Source organism: Triticum aestivum, chromosome 2B (genome assembly GCF_018294505.1).
Source record: "Triticum aestivum cultivar Chinese Spring chromosome 2B, IWGSC CS RefSeq v2.1, whole genome shotgun sequence".
In the NCBI taxonomy this organism is placed as follows: domain Eukaryota; kingdom Viridiplantae; phylum Streptophyta; class Magnoliopsida; order Poales; family Poaceae; genus Triticum; species Triticum aestivum.
The window spans coordinates 142,872,777-142,889,449 of record NC_057798.1 but is presented as its reverse complement, the minus strand read 5'-3'; the positions used below and the strand labels follow the sequence as shown (position 1 = coordinate 142,889,449).

The window sequence follows — 16,673 nt, the reverse complement described above, 5'->3', positions numbered from 1 at the left end:
TTTGTGTCGTCTGGCACATCGCTGGGTCACCCAAGATGGGCGTAGGCGAATAAAATGGTGGCAAAGTCGCGTCACTGGCCAAGAGGGGACCATGGGTTAGCCATTAGTAGTGAAGAAGTGACAAAAAAGAAAAAGAAACTAATCACTTGCCTTGTTATTGCTTTAAACATGGGGTTCATTTTTATATTGCATTTCTTTTGGGGAACCAAAAGTTTTAGTTACATTTTTTGAGATAAAAATTTCAATTATATGAGCTAAAATACTGAAAAGCATGCAAAAATTGTCCTAACAGCCCAATTCGGCCCACACTCTTCACTGGTTTCTTCCTAGGTTGGGCGGGCCATAACCCAGTTTTTGCCCCCTATGTAGCTGCGCCATTACCTACGTCAGTTCTCGCCGCTGAGAGGAGAAAACCCCTAGCGTGAGGCGAAAATGGAGTAGGAGCTTAGGATGCAAGTGAAGTTTCAGTAACATTTTAAAACGCCTGTTGAATCTATGAACATGAAAAAACAACCTAGTGGACTGAAACATTTTAGTAGCTAGACAAAAAAGAAAGCAAAAGCTTTTGCTTGGAAACTTGCAACAAATTCGTTGGCTATGATGGAAAATAAACTGATTCGCAAGCTTGCAAAATTTGATGTGTTCTTATTATGTGAAATGGACCAAGAGGATACCTTCTATGCTTTTTGTATATGCCCTCTGGCCGTCCAACTATGGCGAGCAATGAAGAAATAATTTCATATGACAAATGTCAAAGACGTTATCGACATTGGGGCGGATTGGTTGGTCCACCAGATAGCCAACTGCGATGAGCAAGACTGCCTTCCATTGCCGATGATGCTTTGGAGGATACAACATGTGAGAAATGAGACCGTCCATCACAAGCAACCGCCGCCGGTGGAAGCCTCCAACCAATTTTTATGCAGGGACATCGGGTCCCTTTTGTGCATACAACAGAACCCACTAGGCATATTGGGGTAAGAAACAAGAATAAGCAGTAGTAGGGCATGGCTCAAACCATTGGTAGGCCACTGTACCATTGGGGCAATTCGCCCGCAGACTGGAACAAGTTGAATGTTGATGGGGCCTATGACGCAGATGCGAGCAGGAAGGGGTTGCTAGCTTGATCTCCGAGAATAAGAAGGATCGGTCACCTTTATGTCATGCCATCACTTGCACACTTGCAAATAGCCTGCTAGAGGTAGAGCTAGATGCATGTATTGCCTTAGACTACGACTGGAGCACGGAACCATTCATTGTCGAAATCGACTCTGAGGTGGCTGCTAATATGATCAAGAAGTTAGACGTGGATCTATCCCCGAATGCCTCCATCATTGGTGAGATAAAGAGTCTTCTTCAACCAGATAGACAACTATTACATTGGTATAGCGCGTCATTGCCGGTAACAGTGTTACCCATTGTCTTGCTCAATTAGGTCACCATAACATGTGAATTGATGTGTGGCTGAGAGCAGGCCCCCATGAGATTGATTTTCTGTACCAAAACGATTGTAATCCCCAAGGTTAAGCATTGAATTTTTTTTAATATCTTTCTCTTGAAAAAGGAAACAAAAGAAAACAAAAATTCCCTGCATTCTTTACGACCCACCATAAATTCCCAGGTCTTTGATGGGCCGACGAAGAGGCCCAACTGACCCAACAACCCCACGGCACCCGCTCGACCCCTTCTTCCCCTCCCTTCCTCGTCCCTTCCAGGTCACAACGCTACCCCCAATCCCCAGCCTCCAGATCCACCCGCCGCCGCCGGCCACCCCGTCGCTTCCCGCCCCCCGCGCGCCCCAGCCAGCCAGGTACGCGGCGATCTCCCTTCTCCCCTCCTACCCCGATCTCCCCACGATCTCTCGTAACCCAGCACGAGGGGACGAGAGGCCCCGCTTCCTCGATGCGATGCGAGGCGAACGAGCCGTCGTGTGCGTCCGTGCGGTTTCGTCAATCCCTGCGTATGCGTGGTGGATCTAGTCGCTGGTCCGCGACGCGCCGCTGACCCCCTCGATGCGTTTTACTGGTCCGGGAGATTCGCCTGGCGGCGCGGACATTTCGATGCATATGCTCTTGCGCTTTAGGGTCGGTGGTTGTCTCCTCGGGCCTCGGTCTCGGTCCGATGTGCTCTACTGGCGTTTGTTTAGCCTAGGTTGAGATTGGGTAATCTGTTTGAAATGCCTTTCTTTGGAAGCATTATGTTGTTGCTAGGTTAGTAATGTTGTGCGTGCTCATCGAAATCTCTTTGGTTCATTATTAGATCTGCTGTAACTTGGTGAGCGCACATGAATTTTTTTGGGTTCCTGATTCAATGGTATGTGGGTGGTTCTGGTCATGATCAATGATAGCCTAGAAATTTCCATGTTACTGGTAGAAGATATACAACACTTTGAATTTGCTGATCATGGAAGTGTTGTGTTAATGTGCTAAATTCAAATACATTGAGTTGCTCAGAAAGAATCCTTTGGGTTAAAAAATGCCTATTAGATGAAGTAACGTAGTGGATTGTACATTAAGTAATCATTCCCCATTTCGGTAGTTGCTTGTGAGAGTAGCTGATTAACTGTTAGAAACCTGCATAGGAGTTAAAACCAGCTTCATGTATTCAAAGTTCGTTGTTGCTGAATCTTGAGATGTTCACAGCTGTAATGCAATGATTATACTAGAACTATCTATGGCAATTGCTCTTCCATCTAAGGGTTAGGATTGAAAGAGTAGTTTTTGTATGCAGGATGACGCTAGAAGAAGCACCATTTTACCCACGCGAGAAGCTCGTTCAGAAGCAGCAGTATTTCCAGAAGCTGAGCAAGCATATCCACCTTAAAGGCCGTTACGATGTGGTCACCTCTGTTGCCATTCCCCTTGCGCTTGCTGGCGCCAGCTTGTTCATGATTGTAAGTTCAAAATCTCATCTGATGCCTTGGTTACTTGTGCTCTTTGATATCGCGTCTACTCAGTCATTGACATGTCTCGTGGCTAACAAACAGGGTCGTGGGATCTACAACATGTCTAACGGGATCGGGAAAAAGGAGTGAATTTCTGTGGCTTTTGCTAGTATCTCAGTAAGCGGCATGGAAGCGATACTGCCCAAGCTATGATGTCATCTTCGTATGCAAATAATATTGTCAGAGAAAGACTCGAGTCCATTTCCAGTTCTCTTTTGTCGGTATTTGTGGATATTTGATGTCAGCAAATTGATGCTAAACTGGCAATGATGATTCTATAACATCGGCATCATTATCCTTTCAGTTAATTGCGTTGTTTATGCTCTACGTTTCCTTTTCAACTGGTGCTTCCTCTGTGCACGTCATGTGCGCATTCATGGCATATTTCTTTGTCTGCGAATTCACCAGCTCGTTTGTATGGATGCAGCAAGTTCTACACAGTTTGAGGTTGAAACTCAAAATATATCGACTAATCTGTGGTCATCGAGCTTATATATTGTAAGGCTTTGTTATCTAGTGGGATTGTGTGTATTTTCGTGACAAAGTAACATAATTAGCTCACGCCACTGATCATCAGGACACTGAACAGTTTTTTTGGAGAGAGAGAGAGAGAGAGAGAGAGAGAGAGAGAGAGAGTAATTTCCTTGCTACGCGTCTGATGAGCTACAGTTTTGGGTGGCTGTTGTTTTGCTCAGGGAATCAAAGACTCAGAATGGATTGGAATGCTGTTGGAATCGGACAGGTTGCCCATTACCCAGGGCCTCAGGCCGTACCATCTTCCACTGAGCCCGGTGCAAGGAAAGGAATGCCAAGGCTTCTCAGTTAACAGGATAGCCTATTAGAACACTTAAGATGGACGCTAGATATATACTCCCTCCGTTCCAAATTACTCGTCGTGAACTAAAACCATGACGAGTAATTTGGAACGGACTCGTCGTGAACTAAAACCATGATGAGTAATTTGGAACGAAGGGAGTAACAATTTACACATGTGCTACTCCCAAAATTTCAATTGCCATTCCTGCAACTAGACTGAATTAGAGCTTCTAGAGCTTCACTCCTCCCATGCCGCCTTAAGCTAAAAATGGCGAGATTGCACACCTGAAAAAGGGGATGAGACAAGAATCAGATTCACCGGACAAGGAAAAACATTCCAGATCATTTGATTCCCTCAAGTCTGAACAAGATGACAGAAAATATAAACAAACGAGGACAAACCCTATGCACAGAATGAGAGTCATGACTTCCAACAGATACGGGGCATTTTATCTGTTATCAGATGGCATTTTATCCCTCAAAAAATAAAAATAAATCAGATGGCCTTCTAAATTCGTGCAAGCGGGTGGCGTTGCTATCTACACCTAAGAACAAGCTAGACAAAGAGTGTGTTCTTGACTTCTAACACATACACAGATACCCCCTCATAGTAGAAACTAGCACTCCACAAATGTTGGTTATGCTAGTTGTTCAGCAGTTGCAAGCATGAGCTTGTATGGAGATTGATAATTGTCCTTAAATACTACTCCCTCCGTCCACAATATAAGATCATTTTTCAAGCTAATATCTTATACTGTGGGACGGAGGGAGTGCAAGCAATGTTCATAGACAAACATGAATAAATATGCAAGTCTAGAACAAAAGCGAATAGCCCATCTATGTTCAAAATCGATATACTAATTGTCTAATTGATAGGAATGTAGGCTACAGGTTCTACTTTGTTGTATCCAAAATGCCAATGTTGGACACGGACATTCAGAATAACCAAGCCTGAAACTATTATTGCAATGAAGCACGATGCGTTCATACAGGATTTGAGGATCAGTCAACATACCATTGAGCATCTTGAGTATGTACTCCCTCCTGTAGATTTCAGGGAGTGCCAAAAACATGCCCATCTGGTCGGGTTCCTTTGCGAAAACACTTGCAGCGCTGACCACCTCGCTCCCGGTAAACCCAAGCTTTTGCATCTCGGCAATGGCCCTTACTCTGGCATCCTGTTGGGGCACCTCAGGCGACAACCTTTCTCGCAGATCAGCATGAGGCTCAATAGCTGCTTCAGTCGCGCTGCCATTCTGGGTGATACTTCGAAACTGATCATGTGCATCCTTGAACTGCTCCAAGGCTGTTGTGGCGGTGCTCGCATTCTGAACAACGCTCTGGAATTGATCATATGCGCCCTTGAACGCCTCCATTGCCGCTGCCATTGCGCCGACATGCTGAACAACGCTCTGAAAGTGACGATGTACATCCTTGAACAGCTCCATCGCTTCCGCCATCGTGTCGACATGCTGGCTGGCGCGCTGATAGTGACCACGCACATCCTTCAACGTGTCCGAAGACAGGCAATTCGATTCAGCCCTCTTCCTCTTACCGCCATACTTACAATTCTTCCGTTTCTCATAGCTCGACGTAGCGTCCAAGGGTCGGCCGGACGGTCCATCGGACACCCCATCTTCCTCCCCTTCATCATCTCCGGCCTCACTCGTATTCCCATTCTCCATGTCGGCGGTCGCCTCCTCGGACACTTCCACCACTTCTCTAGCGGCTCTATCCTTGCCATACACCGCATCAAACACATCGAAATGCGGAAATGGAACACCATACATCCCCCTAGCTCTAGGATTATCCTGCAGAGACGAAACAAGTCAGTACAAACTAGAAAGGCACATCACAAAGAAAGGCTTATTGCAATGCCAACTTCACTAACTAAAACATGGCTCACTTTGCAGTACTCATCGTATCGCTGCTTCTCGCACCGGACGACCTTCCTGGAGCCGTCCCAGGAGAACCCCGGCGACGCGAGCATCTCCTTGATCGCGTGGAACTTGCGCTTGAGCACCTTGAGCCGGGAGTCGACGTGCGGGTTGGCCTTGATGCCGCGGCCGGGCAGCCGCTGCGCGAGCAGGCTCTCTATCCCCTGGGTGTAGCAGTTCTTGAAGCCCCCTCCTTCGGCCCTGAACCTGGCGTCGGTGGACACCTCGCAGAGGGCCCTGACCAGCTCCTCGTCCTCGTCCATTGTCCACTTCCTCTTGTTCCTGCCTCTGCCCCGCACAACCTTGGCGGAGCCCTCGCTCTGATCCATCACTACAACATAGTATAAAATACGACAAACTTAATTTGATTGATTGATTCTGATTGATTGATGTGCAGCAGAGTCATGAACTTATCGGAGCAAGCGCGGATCACTATTCATGCAGCAGAGCGCAGCGTGCTTCAAAGGGGAAAAATAATAATCAGTGACTGCTATGAAGTGGATGCAGACCCGTAGGTGGAGGATGGGTCTCGCGCCGCCGCAATGCGATGCGACGGCGAGCTCTAAGGCGCGAGCGGAGACCGGAGAGGTAATCTGAGGCAGGACACGGAAGAGATCGGTACGCATCGGCGGCGGAAGAAAGTGAGGGTGTTTCAGACGCCGTCGTCTGTCTGGGGAGTGAGGGAGGGGGCGGGGGTGATACCTCGGGAGCGGCGGAGCAGGCGGTGGCTCGGAGAGACGGCGGAGGCGGGGCGGCGGGGGGAGATGGGATTGGGATTGGGAATCCGGAGCAGGGGTTGGGGGGGAGGAGTACCGGAGTAGGGTTACACGCGCAGATGGGACTGGGAGTCTTCACTCTACAGATCGGCTATTCCCGATGTACCTCATCCACCCACGTCGGTCGCCACGCGGTGTGTGAGGGTATGGGCTTTGGATTAGGATTCCCCGTGAGGTTGTTTGGCAATGGTGGTAATCCGAATCCCTGATGCACCAAAGCCTGTAAGCCTGTAGCCACAGCGAACTCTTTTGAACGCTCAATCTAATTCGATTCTAACCATGGCACAATGTTTAAGGAGAGCTGCTGGAGTTGAAGAAAATTCAGGGGAAAATCCTTTTACAAGCGTCTCCATATGCGATCCAGGAGATATACTCAGAGAGGAACCGTTGGATTTGCCCTAATCCTTCTCAAAAAAAAAAAAAATGGTGTCGAGAATCTTGACCGTTGATAACAGCACCGAGTTTATGCATACAAGAAAGCAAGCTTGAGAAAGCACCGACATTTTACATATTTTCTTCTTCTGTGGCTAGACAAAATCAACCGAGCAGTGAGCACACAAGAACATCAGGAGGCGGTGTCCGATATATATCAGAAGAAATGATTATCCTTTACAATGTCAAACAACATAGCGTTTCCGTCGGATAGAATCAATTGATCCACCAGTAAATACTACTAGCATCCATGTTGTCAATCAGAGCGCTGTTAGAAACAAGGCGCCTACACAAGAACACTCTGTACACAACTGTAAAGTACAAGCAAGATCAGCAACTGGCGCAGCGTCAACCGCAAACTATGAGCCTCCATTGCTTCAAGTTTCAGCTAAAGCAAAACTCCAATTCACAAGCTCCAGCTAGTTCCGCGTTCCAGATATCGGCACACTGGCAGCCATGGCGACCGGAACTTGAAGTATCAGGTGGTTTCGAAAGTTGTGGTTCACCTGGTGTTATCAGGCGCGGGATCTTGCATCATGTAGTGCCATCAGTGACGGAATGTTCTGACAGCTTGGTCAATTCTTCGTCGGCAGAGTGGACAGTTTGTTACGTGAGAAGAGCAGTTCATACAGCAGCACATGTGGCCACACCTGCATAATATTCGGTTATGACTCGCTCATGAACATTTTGGTGGCGACAATATAATAAGAGCATAGGTAGCAGGGAAAGATGCTTATCAACAAGCATAGCTGGAGATGATTCAGGAGAAAAACATCTTCATAATGAACAGAGCTAAAAAATGTAAATGAAGCCTGGAATGTCAAAGGCAAAACAACCCATGGTTCAAATATTTGATTCCAGCTAAAATTGAAATGCATAACTTAATATCATGTTCACTAACTTGCTAAATCATTTAGAGTGGTAGGCAAGTTAATGCAAGGTGTTAAACACACACACGCAAAAAAAACATTCCACCAAAAAATAGACCCACATGCAATCCCTGTGGCTTTTTAAATAGGGGCAGACAACCACGAGGCGCCCTGTGTGGAGCACAGAAGCTCAAACGAGGATAGCTGGCTGCAATCACACCCAGGTGCCTCTAGCCAACTGGTCGAGGTCCGGTTCTTGACCAAAATGAAACAGTAAACAGTACAAATGTTTACTACATATGTTCAGGATAATCCACAATGAAAACGTCAAAAGAAAAACAGCTTCATCATTAACATGTAAAATTATATGATGAAATGTGAGTATAAAATAAGGTACTTACGGCACAAAAACTGCATTATACTCCTGTTCAAGGCATATGACACATATTTCTAATACCAATTGATCCTTCTTAGGCTCTCCGTCTGATGTGCCATTGCCCCCTTCATATAAAAATAGTAAAAGATATCATAAGACAGCAACTAGTATTTACAAGACAGACTAATCAATCTATAAGAAAATCACCTTCAGCGTCCCTAGCCTGCCTTTGTGCTGCAGCAGCACGAGCCCTGTATGTAAAAATGAATACATAAGTTTACATAACACCAATGTTCCGAAATTCCAAATTAAGAAAATGTTTGGTGCTTCCAAAGTATCTTGGTATTCAGTCCCATGCATGATTGCTAATTTGTGGTACTGACTGAAAATGAAAATAGTTCCCTGAGTAAAACATTTCACATACAGTGTCTTCAGTGCATTTTTCTTTCAACTGCATGTGATCTTTAGAGAAATATATTAGTTGCAGGTGGACAATGCAGTTTTCGCAAGACATTAAAATACTACTCGGTGATCAAGATAAAAAGGGACATAATTCTAATGATGTCAAGCACAGATGAATGAACCCCCTGAACACTTGAACAGAAAAGGAATGAAATTGCTTTCCAAAGAACCTCCCCCCTTTGTTATTCTAAATAAAAGAAACTGATGTTTGTCCATACTTCTTGTGAAATTCACGCTGGCGCTTTCTTTGTAGAAAATGATCAAGTGCACGCTTCGCAAGAAGAAATACACCAAAAGCTGCAAAGCCCATGGAAGCAAGTTGGTATAACCTGTTGTAGAAAGACATGCAATTAGCAGCAAGATCCCTAAACAAAGACACAGAATGTTGTACATAATCTCCCTACTTGGCCCATTTCCCGAGATTCAAGATAAGTTGATCGATGCTTTTTGGAGATGCATAAAATGGTCCTTTGTGTGGCCGCTGAATCCGAATAGTTCCAACATCATCTTTAATGGCCTGGTCATACAGCATAAAAATGCAGAACAGAAGGGACTAAAAATTTAGCTATGTCAACAAAATTTCACAGTACCTTGAAACTCAATGAAATCTACGGTTATTACCTCACCAACAACAGTCAATGAAGTTCCAGTTGGAAGAACCCTTTCAGTTCGCTTTACTCCGAGCATCTACAATGATTAATGCTAAATTATGAATAGCAATCCTATAAGCATTGGTCTTGCTCAAAATGTGATTAGACAAACCTTCAGTCCTTGTAAATAATCTAGAGTTCCACGTACAAGGGTTCGCCCTGACTCCTCAAAAACCTCACTGGCAACAGTTAAAATTAACCCTGCCGCAGAACGAGCGCCAACAACATAGACACGCCCAGTGCCATCATCCTGGCGATGAATTATATGTTAGAAAAGAACTGAACTTGCAAGGTATCACAAAATCACAAGATATTTTCAAACTAAATAAACAAATAGTGATTTTAGAATTACAATTTATCTTTTCTTTTATGAGCAGTCACTTCGTTTACGTTTATATAACAACTTCATGTGGTTTAAGCTTATTTCTTCTGTTAAACAAGTATAGGCATATCATCAATACATTAACAGTGCCTAAGCTAAGGACTTAACGGCTAAAGTGGGTGCTGAGTGCATGCTTTTTTTGAAATAATACTGTTAGCTGCTCTCGCCATGAGCCATCCATAACACATAGCACCGCATATACTCCCTCCGTTTGGAATTACTTGTCGCAGAAATGGATGTATCTAGACGTATTTTAGTTCTAGATATATCCATTTCCGAGACAAGTAATTCCGAACGGAGGGAGTAGGTGCTATTGATACCAAATATTTTACAGTTTCGTTTTATCCGTGAAGAACAGATGATTAAACATCACCAGCCAAGCTTAGTTTTGTGCTATATATACTATACTTAGCAACCATGCGCACAGTGCTGGCCATTAATTCTAACACATTTTCTCACCTATAGCACTATCTTAGCAGCTAGGGACGCATATGCTCTTCTTTGCTATAAATCTGGTCTACAAACAGAGAAGGCAGTCCAGACTCCAGAGTAGACAGAGGGAGGTTATAACCCAAGCTTTACAGAAATAAACTTCTAGACAATTCCAAGTTTGGACACATAATAGGAATAATCAAAGGCTAAATTGAACTACATGTATTGACAGAGCAACAAAAAAAGAACTAGAACACATTACCAGGTACCATGGAACCTCTTTGCTAACAGAAAGCATCACAGCAGAATCTTGAATCCAGGATCCAGCATCATTGTGCTTCAGGAAGTGTTGCTCTGCCTACAAAGAACACAAAGTTAGCATAGTGCCACAATTACCAACAACAAACCCATCTGCTAATAACAGAAACAACAAATCAGTAGCTACCGTTTCCTCGACTATTACACCTCTCATACCACTTTGCTGGCATATAAGTGGTGTATCTGAACTAACTCGCCCAGAAACTGCCACTACAAGTGGCAGGACTTTACTTGCAGTGTCCAAGATAGCAGCTGTTCAAGAGAGAGAAGAAATGTTAAAACATATCCTCTTTTTTACGTATTTAACCAAGTATACCAAATGACAATCTCCGTAGAAAGAGTATATCACATGTAAAGCATGCTGATAAGAAAGGTCTAACTCTTGACCATATTTGAAGTAAATGCTGGACTTTGACCATATTAAAGCCATAGTTAAAAAAGGCAAGCCTAGATGTGCACTTACGCACGCCCAGGCGCTGGGCAATAGCAGTATGCTCAGCGCTTAATCACACTAGGCATGCCTATATGCTGTGCGTCAGCAGAACACCTAGCTCTTATTCATGCTAAGCATGCACTTAGGCGATATAGGCACTACACAGAGGCAAAACTAGGAATTGCGCCAACCGCTTTTTTGAACTTCATTTAAAGCCAACAAGATAAATCCAGAACTCTTGGATTGCAGAAGAACAAATTATGCTGCCGTGGAGACAGTGGTGACAAATATGGGCAGAGCCAGCAGGTATTCATGTTGGTCTCATGAGTCATGACCACCCAGCTCATTTGCCAAGAACATCCAGAGTAGTTCGGAGGCCCAATGAAAATTATCAAAAGCCTACACAAAGCAAAACTAGGTCCAAATAAGCAGGCCTGCACCAGCTAGACCCAGGACCTGCTACATGTATCTATATCCTGCTTCTTCCGAGCAGCACAGAGGTGATCAAGCCATCAAAGGAAAAACTATTGGGAGCTTCCCATGTTTCTCTCGCTCAAACAGCCTCACCTGATGCCTGTTCCGAACCTGAAAACGGAGCCACGGCGGCCAGTGGACGTGGCAACGGACAAAGGGAAGCAGTCACAGCAGGCAGGCAGGCAGGCAGCGAGCTGAGCAGGACAGGGCTGCTGGGCGAGCAATGTGGGGGCAAAGCGCAGTGCACGTTCGTGGTTTGCAGTGGCTGGTCAGTCGGCCGCACGGCAGCTGCAGCAGTGGGCAGGGCCATGGGTGCCATCCGCTGAGGGCGCCAGGACTGTGGCAGGTAGCAAGCACTAGGAACCAATGCCTATGTCAGTATATCTCAGTGAGTTCATGCAAGGTGAAGGATAAAAATTAATTACTAGTCCCCTTGCTAGCTGATACTTGCTAATTTGGGTTGTCTTCACTGTTGTGCACCCCCAACAAATTTAGGTAATCAATTTAATTTTGAAAATTGCCAATTTCAGTTTCTTACATTTAGGAACAGAGGTAGTACTTATCTACTTACAAACCCAAAGAAACCACTGATGATCCAAAACAGGTACTCCCTCTGATCCCAAAAAAAGTGTCGTGGCTTTAGTTCAAGTTTGAACTAAAGCTGAACTAAAGCGACGACACTTTTTTTTGGATCGGAGGGAGTGCCATTTTACCAACTTATGCACAAAATATCACCACGAGCTGGAAACCAAATCACCAACATGGGAGGCTAGGATCAGATTAGCTCAGAGCAGCAGCACTCGCCAAAAACTAGAGCTCAAATGAATTTCACCGCTGCAGTAATTGCTACTTCTGAAGCCAATCAAACAACCTACGACAGAGTGACAGACCAAACCCTAGCTCACCCACCCAAATCCTTCAGGCTGCCTGTCCTCGCCACTGATCGCAGCACCTCCGCGTCCCTGAGTCAGCAGCAAAACCACCACCAATCAGCGCCCCAGAAATCGCCAAGCAGGAAACGATTTCTCTCTATATAATTTTTTTTTCCTCACCTCCCGCTGCTCCTCCCGAGGAGATAGAGCGCCGCGGCGCTGAGGCAGCACCCGACCCCGCCCCACGGGACCAACATCTCGCGCGGGGAAATCGTCCGGCGAGCGGCAGATCCGGCGCGCGGGAATGGACGGCGGACCGGCAGGCGGGATTCCGGCGAGGCTGGAGCTACGGATTTTTATTTTAGGGCAGGATTACGGCGAGGCGGGCAAGGCACTGGATACCATACCAGAAGCGGAAGCAGACGGCAATGGTCATGGTCCGTGGGTCCCACCTGTCATTCCCTGCTTTGCTGAGACGTGGGGCAGACGGTCGGATAAGCACGCCAGCGTGGAGCCCACGGCGACCGACGCGCTGGATGGCGTTCGTGGTCAGATCTCAGCCGTCGAATTTTGATCCGCGGGAACAGCCCGAGCTCTGTGGCTTACATGTGGGGCCAGGCGAGGAAAGCAGGTTCATTTCGCTGCTCGTGGGGCCGTGCTAGGGTTTAAGACGAGGAGGAGGTTTCCCCGGCGGCGGCGGCGGCGAATCCAAACCCAACCATGGAGGAGAAGCCGAGCCTCTCGTCGGCGCTGTTCGCCGGCACCCGCTTCGACCGCAAGCGCTTCGCGGGGGACATCGCGCGGTTCCGGACGGGCGCGCAGCCCGCCCCCGCGGCCCCCGACGTGGCGCCGCCGGCCCCGGAGAAGAAGCGGAAGCGCAAGAGCAAGGCCAACGCGAAGAAGATCAGCAAGAAGAAGAAGAAGCGCGCCGACGGGGCCGCCTCCGCGTCCGGTGAGGCTTCGGTTCCTGCTTGTTTGGTGCTTGGAGTGGCTGTGCTCGTGGTTTGAGTCCCGTTGGGTTTTCTTCTGCAGATGTTGTGGAGGGGTTCAGCGTGTTCAAGGGGGCGGAGGCGAAGGAGGTGGTGGAGGAGTCTGTGGAGGTGGTGGTCAGGGAGGACGAGGACTCGGCCGTCGTGAGGCGGCGGAAGGAGGCCGAGAGGGAAATCGAGGTAATGCTGTTTTGCAATGCACCAATGTTCGCAATCAGGGTTCAGTAGTATATGTATTTATTTTCATAAGCAAACTGTGTTGAGCTAAATTAGTAAGCATTATAGGTTATTTTGCAACACAAACCTTTGTATATGTAAATATGATGAGCAAAGTGGTTTTGTTATGATTCCAGCACGGTCTTGATTGAATTGAAAATAGTGCTAGATTTTGACTTGGGATTGGTCTGTTTGCAAACTGTAACCGCTTAACTGTTGGTTTTTAATATTTTCCGTATTTGTTTCTAGAGAGCTGCCATCCTCAGGAAGAGGTATGACATCCACATTTCGGGACATAATGTTCCAGCACCACTGGAGAGCTTTGAAGAATTGGTTTCAAGGTTAGCATATTTTTGTCATTGTGGAGTCCAGACATAGTACTTATTATTGACATGCAGCACTATAGCAACATCAACATTAGGCCTTTAAGTAATCATTTGAGGCTGTTAAGCTGACCCTCTTTTACTTCTGCACTAGGTATGACTGTGATTCATATTTGGTTGGGAACTTGTCAAAACTTGGGTTTCAAGAACCTACACCTATCCAGAGGCAGGCCATTTCTATCCTTCTTTCAGTGAGTGATCTTTTACTCTGTTTTGAACCTTAGTCCCCTTGGCATGAAAACATATAGCTATTTACAGTAATCATTTCGCATTACTTGCTTCAGGGCAGGGAGTGCTTTGCTTGTGCACCTACAGGCTCTGGCAAGACACTGGCATTCTTGCTCCCGATGCTTATGAAAATCAAGGTATTTATCTTCATGGTATTGTGTAATGTTGTTTATATTTGCTTGACATGCTTTATGATGAGTATATTGTTCTAATAGCCAGGGTCTAAAGGAGGCGTTAAGGCTGTTATTCTTTGCCCAACAAGGGAATTGGCAGCACAAACTACGAGAGAGTGCAAGAAGTTGGCAAAAGGGAGGAAGTTTGGTGTCAAACTAATGACCAAAGATCTATCACAAGATGGTAATTTCAAGGATATGCACTGCGACATCCTTGTATCAACCCCGCTTCGTTTGGACCATGCTATACGAAAGAGAGATCTTGACTTAAGTAGGTCTGTGATCATGTTATGATTTTTTTTCTGTTTAGCTATTTAACATATTATGGTTATTTTATTATAAATAATAATCTTTTAATAGCACACTCGATACATTGAGATCTTTTTTATGTTTGATTGTAATTGTTACTTGGGGTTCCAATTAATAACATTTTCATTGACACTAAATGACTGCTTGGGTGCACAGATAGTACTTACATTACAAAGTGGTAAAATTGTACCTAAATGAAAAGAAATTAATTTGATCAGAAAAACTGTGGCTGTTAGGTGTTTTCATTTATCAAGAAATACTGAATAACCTGCATTACAATCATTGCTAGTGAATTTATTCCGGAATAAAAAATATAAGAATCCAAATCAACTACCTTGATCCTCTCTTCCATATCATCTTGGTCATTCGTATTGTCGTGGTTTACGGAGGAGCCAGGAATTTTCATTTTGCTTAAACATTTTCTTTCAGATCTGCGCAAACTTCAGCAATAACACATAACTGCCTCATGCAGGGTGGAGTACCTTGTGTTGGATGAATCTGATAAACTTTTTGAGCTTGGATTTGTCGAAGTGATTGATTCAATTGTCAAATCATGCTCAAACCCTTCAATAATTCGTTCTTTGTTTAGTGCCACATTGCCTGAAACAATAGAGGCTCTTGCACGTACAATAATGCATGATGCTGTTCGGATCATTGTGGGACGAAAGTGAGTATCCTACTTGTGAACTAGCAGATCTGTTTTGCATGGGATATCTTCTTAATGTAATTTCCAACTTGCAGGAATTCAGCTTCCTCAATGATCAAGCAAAAGTTGATTTTTGCTGGAACCGAGAGGGGGAAGCTGATAGCTCTTCGCCAAAGCTTTGCAGAAGTATGTTCTGATCTTTCACTCGCAGTTCTTTCTCCTGGTTTCCATGCATTTCGTTGTTGTAGAACTGGTTTGTACTGGTCATGCCAAACCAGCAGACTGCAGTTTAATGCATGCCCGCATATAAGTAGCAAAACTAAACCTTATGTTGTGCTGCTCGTAGCCGTAAACTGACTGCTTGCAAAGTATTTAAAACGTTGAACTGCACATTTGTCCTTACTAAAAAGGAGTCTCAGTGTGTGTTTTCAAAACTTACTGTTGTTGTATTGTCTTCAATTGTAGTCCCTGAATCCACCGGTATTGGTCTTTGTTCAAAGCAAAGAGAGGGCAAAAGAGCTCTACAGAGAGCTGGTATATGACGACATTAGAGTTGATGTAATCCATGGAGACCTTACTGAAGAGCAGGTATTACTTTTGCATGATTTATTGATACTTATTTTGATAGCTGTTCCTGTAGTTTTCGTTTTCACTGGTTTAATACTGTCGACATCAGGCTCACTGACTGAATTCTGTATTTCCTTACTTTAGCGTCAAGATGCTGTTGACAACTTGAGAGCTGGAAAAAGCTGGGTGCTAATAGCAACAGAGGTTCTTGCGCGGGGAATGGATTTCAAAGGTGTCAACTGTGTAATCAACTATGATTTCCCTGAGTCCGCGTCTGCCTACATTCACAGAATAGGTAAGAAAGATATCCGGCTTTCCCCCCTGGACATAGTTGTTGCAATAAGATTCTAATAACTCCATTCCCCTGTTATATGTAGGACGGTCTGGAAGAGCAGGCAGGTCGGGGGAGGCGATCACGTTCTTCACGGAGGAGGACAAGCCGTTCCTGCGGAACATCGCCAACGTGCTGGTATCTTCGGGCTGCGAGGTCCCTTCCTGGATGGTGGCGTTGCCCAAGCTCAAGAGCAGGAAGCACAGGGTGGACAGGGACCGCATCTCCTTTTTAACCGACGAAGATTGAGAGTGATCTTGTGTAACCGTAACAATTTTGTAGAGATGACACGTTTGGCCTCAGTTTTCCCTGTTTGAATGCCTGTTGCGTGAATCATTCAGCTTGCCTGACTAAAACCTGATATGGGCATATACATCCGAGCATATCTTTATGATTTGCTACAGCTTTAGTGCATTGGCTGTTCGAATGTCATTTCACTCCTAATCACAACTCATCCGCCGATTCTGAAACATCAGCGGACAGTATTGATAAAATAATCCTACATCTATGAGCAGGCTACAGATGTTCAATGGAAACTTTCAACTCTCCCCCCTCCTCCCACTTGAATTTCATCGGGGTTGACCCCTTCCCTCCCCCTATTTTCATTCATAAGCTTCCATATCACCATTTCTAAGAGCATCTCCGACAGTTTCCCTAC

At 45.4% G+C, this 16,673-nt stretch overlaps 4 protein-coding genes across 7 annotated transcripts; 2 read left to right on the top strand and 2 right to left on the bottom strand.

Moving 5' to 3' along the window:
• The first annotated feature begins 1,636 nt into the window (after nucleotides 1-1,636).
• Nucleotides 1,637-3,252, top strand: LOC123043943 (uncharacterized). The gene is made up of 3 exons (XM_044466555.1): nucleotides 1,637-1,810; nucleotides 2,731-2,893; nucleotides 2,987-3,252. Exons 2-3 carry the CDS (start codon nucleotides 2,732-2,734, stop codon nucleotides 3,032-3,034), a joined length of 210 nt encoding a protein of 69 aa, XP_044322490.1. The 5' UTR covers nucleotides 1,637-1,810; nucleotide 2,731; the 3' UTR covers nucleotides 3,035-3,252.
• A 299-nt stretch (nucleotides 3,253-3,551) lies between these two features.
• On the bottom strand, nucleotides 3,552-6,544 carry LOC123043941 (uncharacterized). 4 transcript variants are annotated; one of them, XM_044466552.1, is made up of 5 exons: nucleotides 6,400-6,544; nucleotides 5,667-6,028; nucleotides 4,776-5,571; nucleotides 3,938-4,045; nucleotides 3,552-3,869 (listed from the first exon to the last, which is right to left on the bottom strand). In XM_044466552.1, exons 2-4 carry the CDS (start codon nucleotides 6,024-6,026, stop codon nucleotides 4,023-4,025), a joined length of 1,179 nt encoding a protein of 392 aa, XP_044322487.1. In that variant the 5' UTR covers nucleotides 6,027-6,028; nucleotides 6,400-6,544; the 3' UTR covers nucleotides 3,552-3,869; nucleotides 3,938-4,022. The 4 variants fall into 4 exon arrangements, with proteins under 4 accessions (XP_044322487.1, XP_044322486.1, XP_044322485.1 ...); XM_044466551.1 differs by having other exon boundaries at nucleotides 6,207-6,457; XM_044466550.1 differs by having other exon boundaries at nucleotides 5,667-6,155; nucleotides 6,400-6,440.
• A 494-nt stretch (nucleotides 6,545-7,038) lies between these two features.
• LOC123043942 (E3 ubiquitin-protein ligase SP1) lies at nucleotides 7,039-12,639 on the bottom strand. Its single transcript, XM_044466554.1, has 11 exons — nucleotides 12,354-12,639; nucleotides 12,211-12,263; nucleotides 10,522-10,646; nucleotides 10,339-10,434; nucleotides 9,375-9,512; nucleotides 9,234-9,299; nucleotides 9,017-9,129; nucleotides 8,831-8,941; nucleotides 8,358-8,401; nucleotides 8,176-8,275; nucleotides 7,039-7,555 (listed from the first exon to the last, which is right to left on the bottom strand). Exons 1-11 carry the CDS (start codon nucleotides 12,428-12,430, stop codon nucleotides 7,453-7,455), a joined length of 1,026 nt encoding a protein of 341 aa, XP_044322489.1. The 5' UTR covers nucleotides 12,431-12,639; the 3' UTR covers nucleotides 7,039-7,452.
• Nucleotides 12,640-12,800: 161 nt separating this feature from the next.
• On the top strand, nucleotides 12,801-16,429 carry LOC123043940 (DEAD-box ATP-dependent RNA helicase 57). The gene is made up of 11 exons (XM_044466549.1): nucleotides 12,801-13,125; nucleotides 13,206-13,342; nucleotides 13,628-13,719; nucleotides 13,856-13,952; nucleotides 14,046-14,126; nucleotides 14,205-14,437; nucleotides 14,944-15,138; nucleotides 15,213-15,303; nucleotides 15,583-15,705; nucleotides 15,829-15,979; nucleotides 16,062-16,429. The coding sequence occupies exons 1-11, from the start codon at nucleotides 12,894-12,896 to the stop codon at nucleotides 16,262-16,264; spliced, it is 1,635 nt and encodes a 544-aa protein (XP_044322484.1). The 5' UTR covers nucleotides 12,801-12,893; the 3' UTR covers nucleotides 16,265-16,429.
• Nucleotides 16,430-16,673: the final 244 nt, after the last annotated feature.

Coding starts and splice junctions, on each gene's coding strand:
- LOC123043942 (XM_044466554.1), bottom strand. CDS start 12,430: ATGTTGGTCCCGTGGGGCGGGGTCGGGTGCTGCCTCAGCGCCGCGGCG. Junction 8,402..8,830: donor CAGCGTGAATTTCACAAGAA/GTATGGACAAAC, acceptor TTTTACATACAG/GGCTCGTGCTGCTGCAGCAC. Junction 8,276..8,357: donor GCAGGCTAGGGACGCTGAAG/GTGATTTTCTTA, acceptor TTTTATATGAAG/GGGGCAATGGCACATCAGAC.
- LOC123043941 (XM_044466552.1), bottom strand. CDS start 6,026: ATGGATCAGAGCGAGGGCTCCGCCAAGGTTGTGCGGGGCAGAGGCAGG. Junction 5,572..5,666: donor GATACGATGAGTACTGCAAA/GTGAGCCATGTT, acceptor TCGTCTCTGCAG/GATAATCCTAGAGCTAGGGG. Junction 4,046..4,775: donor CATACTCAAGATGCTCAATG/GTATGTTGACTG, acceptor CCCCTTTTTCAG/GTGTGCAATCTCGCCATTTT.
- LOC123043943 (XM_044466555.1), top strand. CDS start 2,732: ATGACGCTAGAAGAAGCACCATTTTACCCACGCGAGAAGCTCGTTCAG. Junction 2,894..2,986: donor GCGCCAGCTTGTTCATGATT/GTAAGTTCAAAA, acceptor GCTAACAAACAG/GGTCGTGGGATCTACAACAT.
- LOC123043940 (XM_044466549.1), top strand. CDS start 12,894: ATGGAGGAGAAGCCGAGCCTCTCGTCGGCGCTGTTCGCCGGCACCCGC. Junction 13,126..13,205: donor CGGGGCCGCCTCCGCGTCCG/GTGAGGCTTCGG, acceptor TTTCTTCTGCAG/ATGTTGTGGAGGGGTTCAGC. Junction 13,343..13,627: donor AGGCCGAGAGGGAAATCGAG/GTAATGCTGTTT, acceptor ATTTGTTTCTAG/AGAGCTGCCATCCTCAGGAA.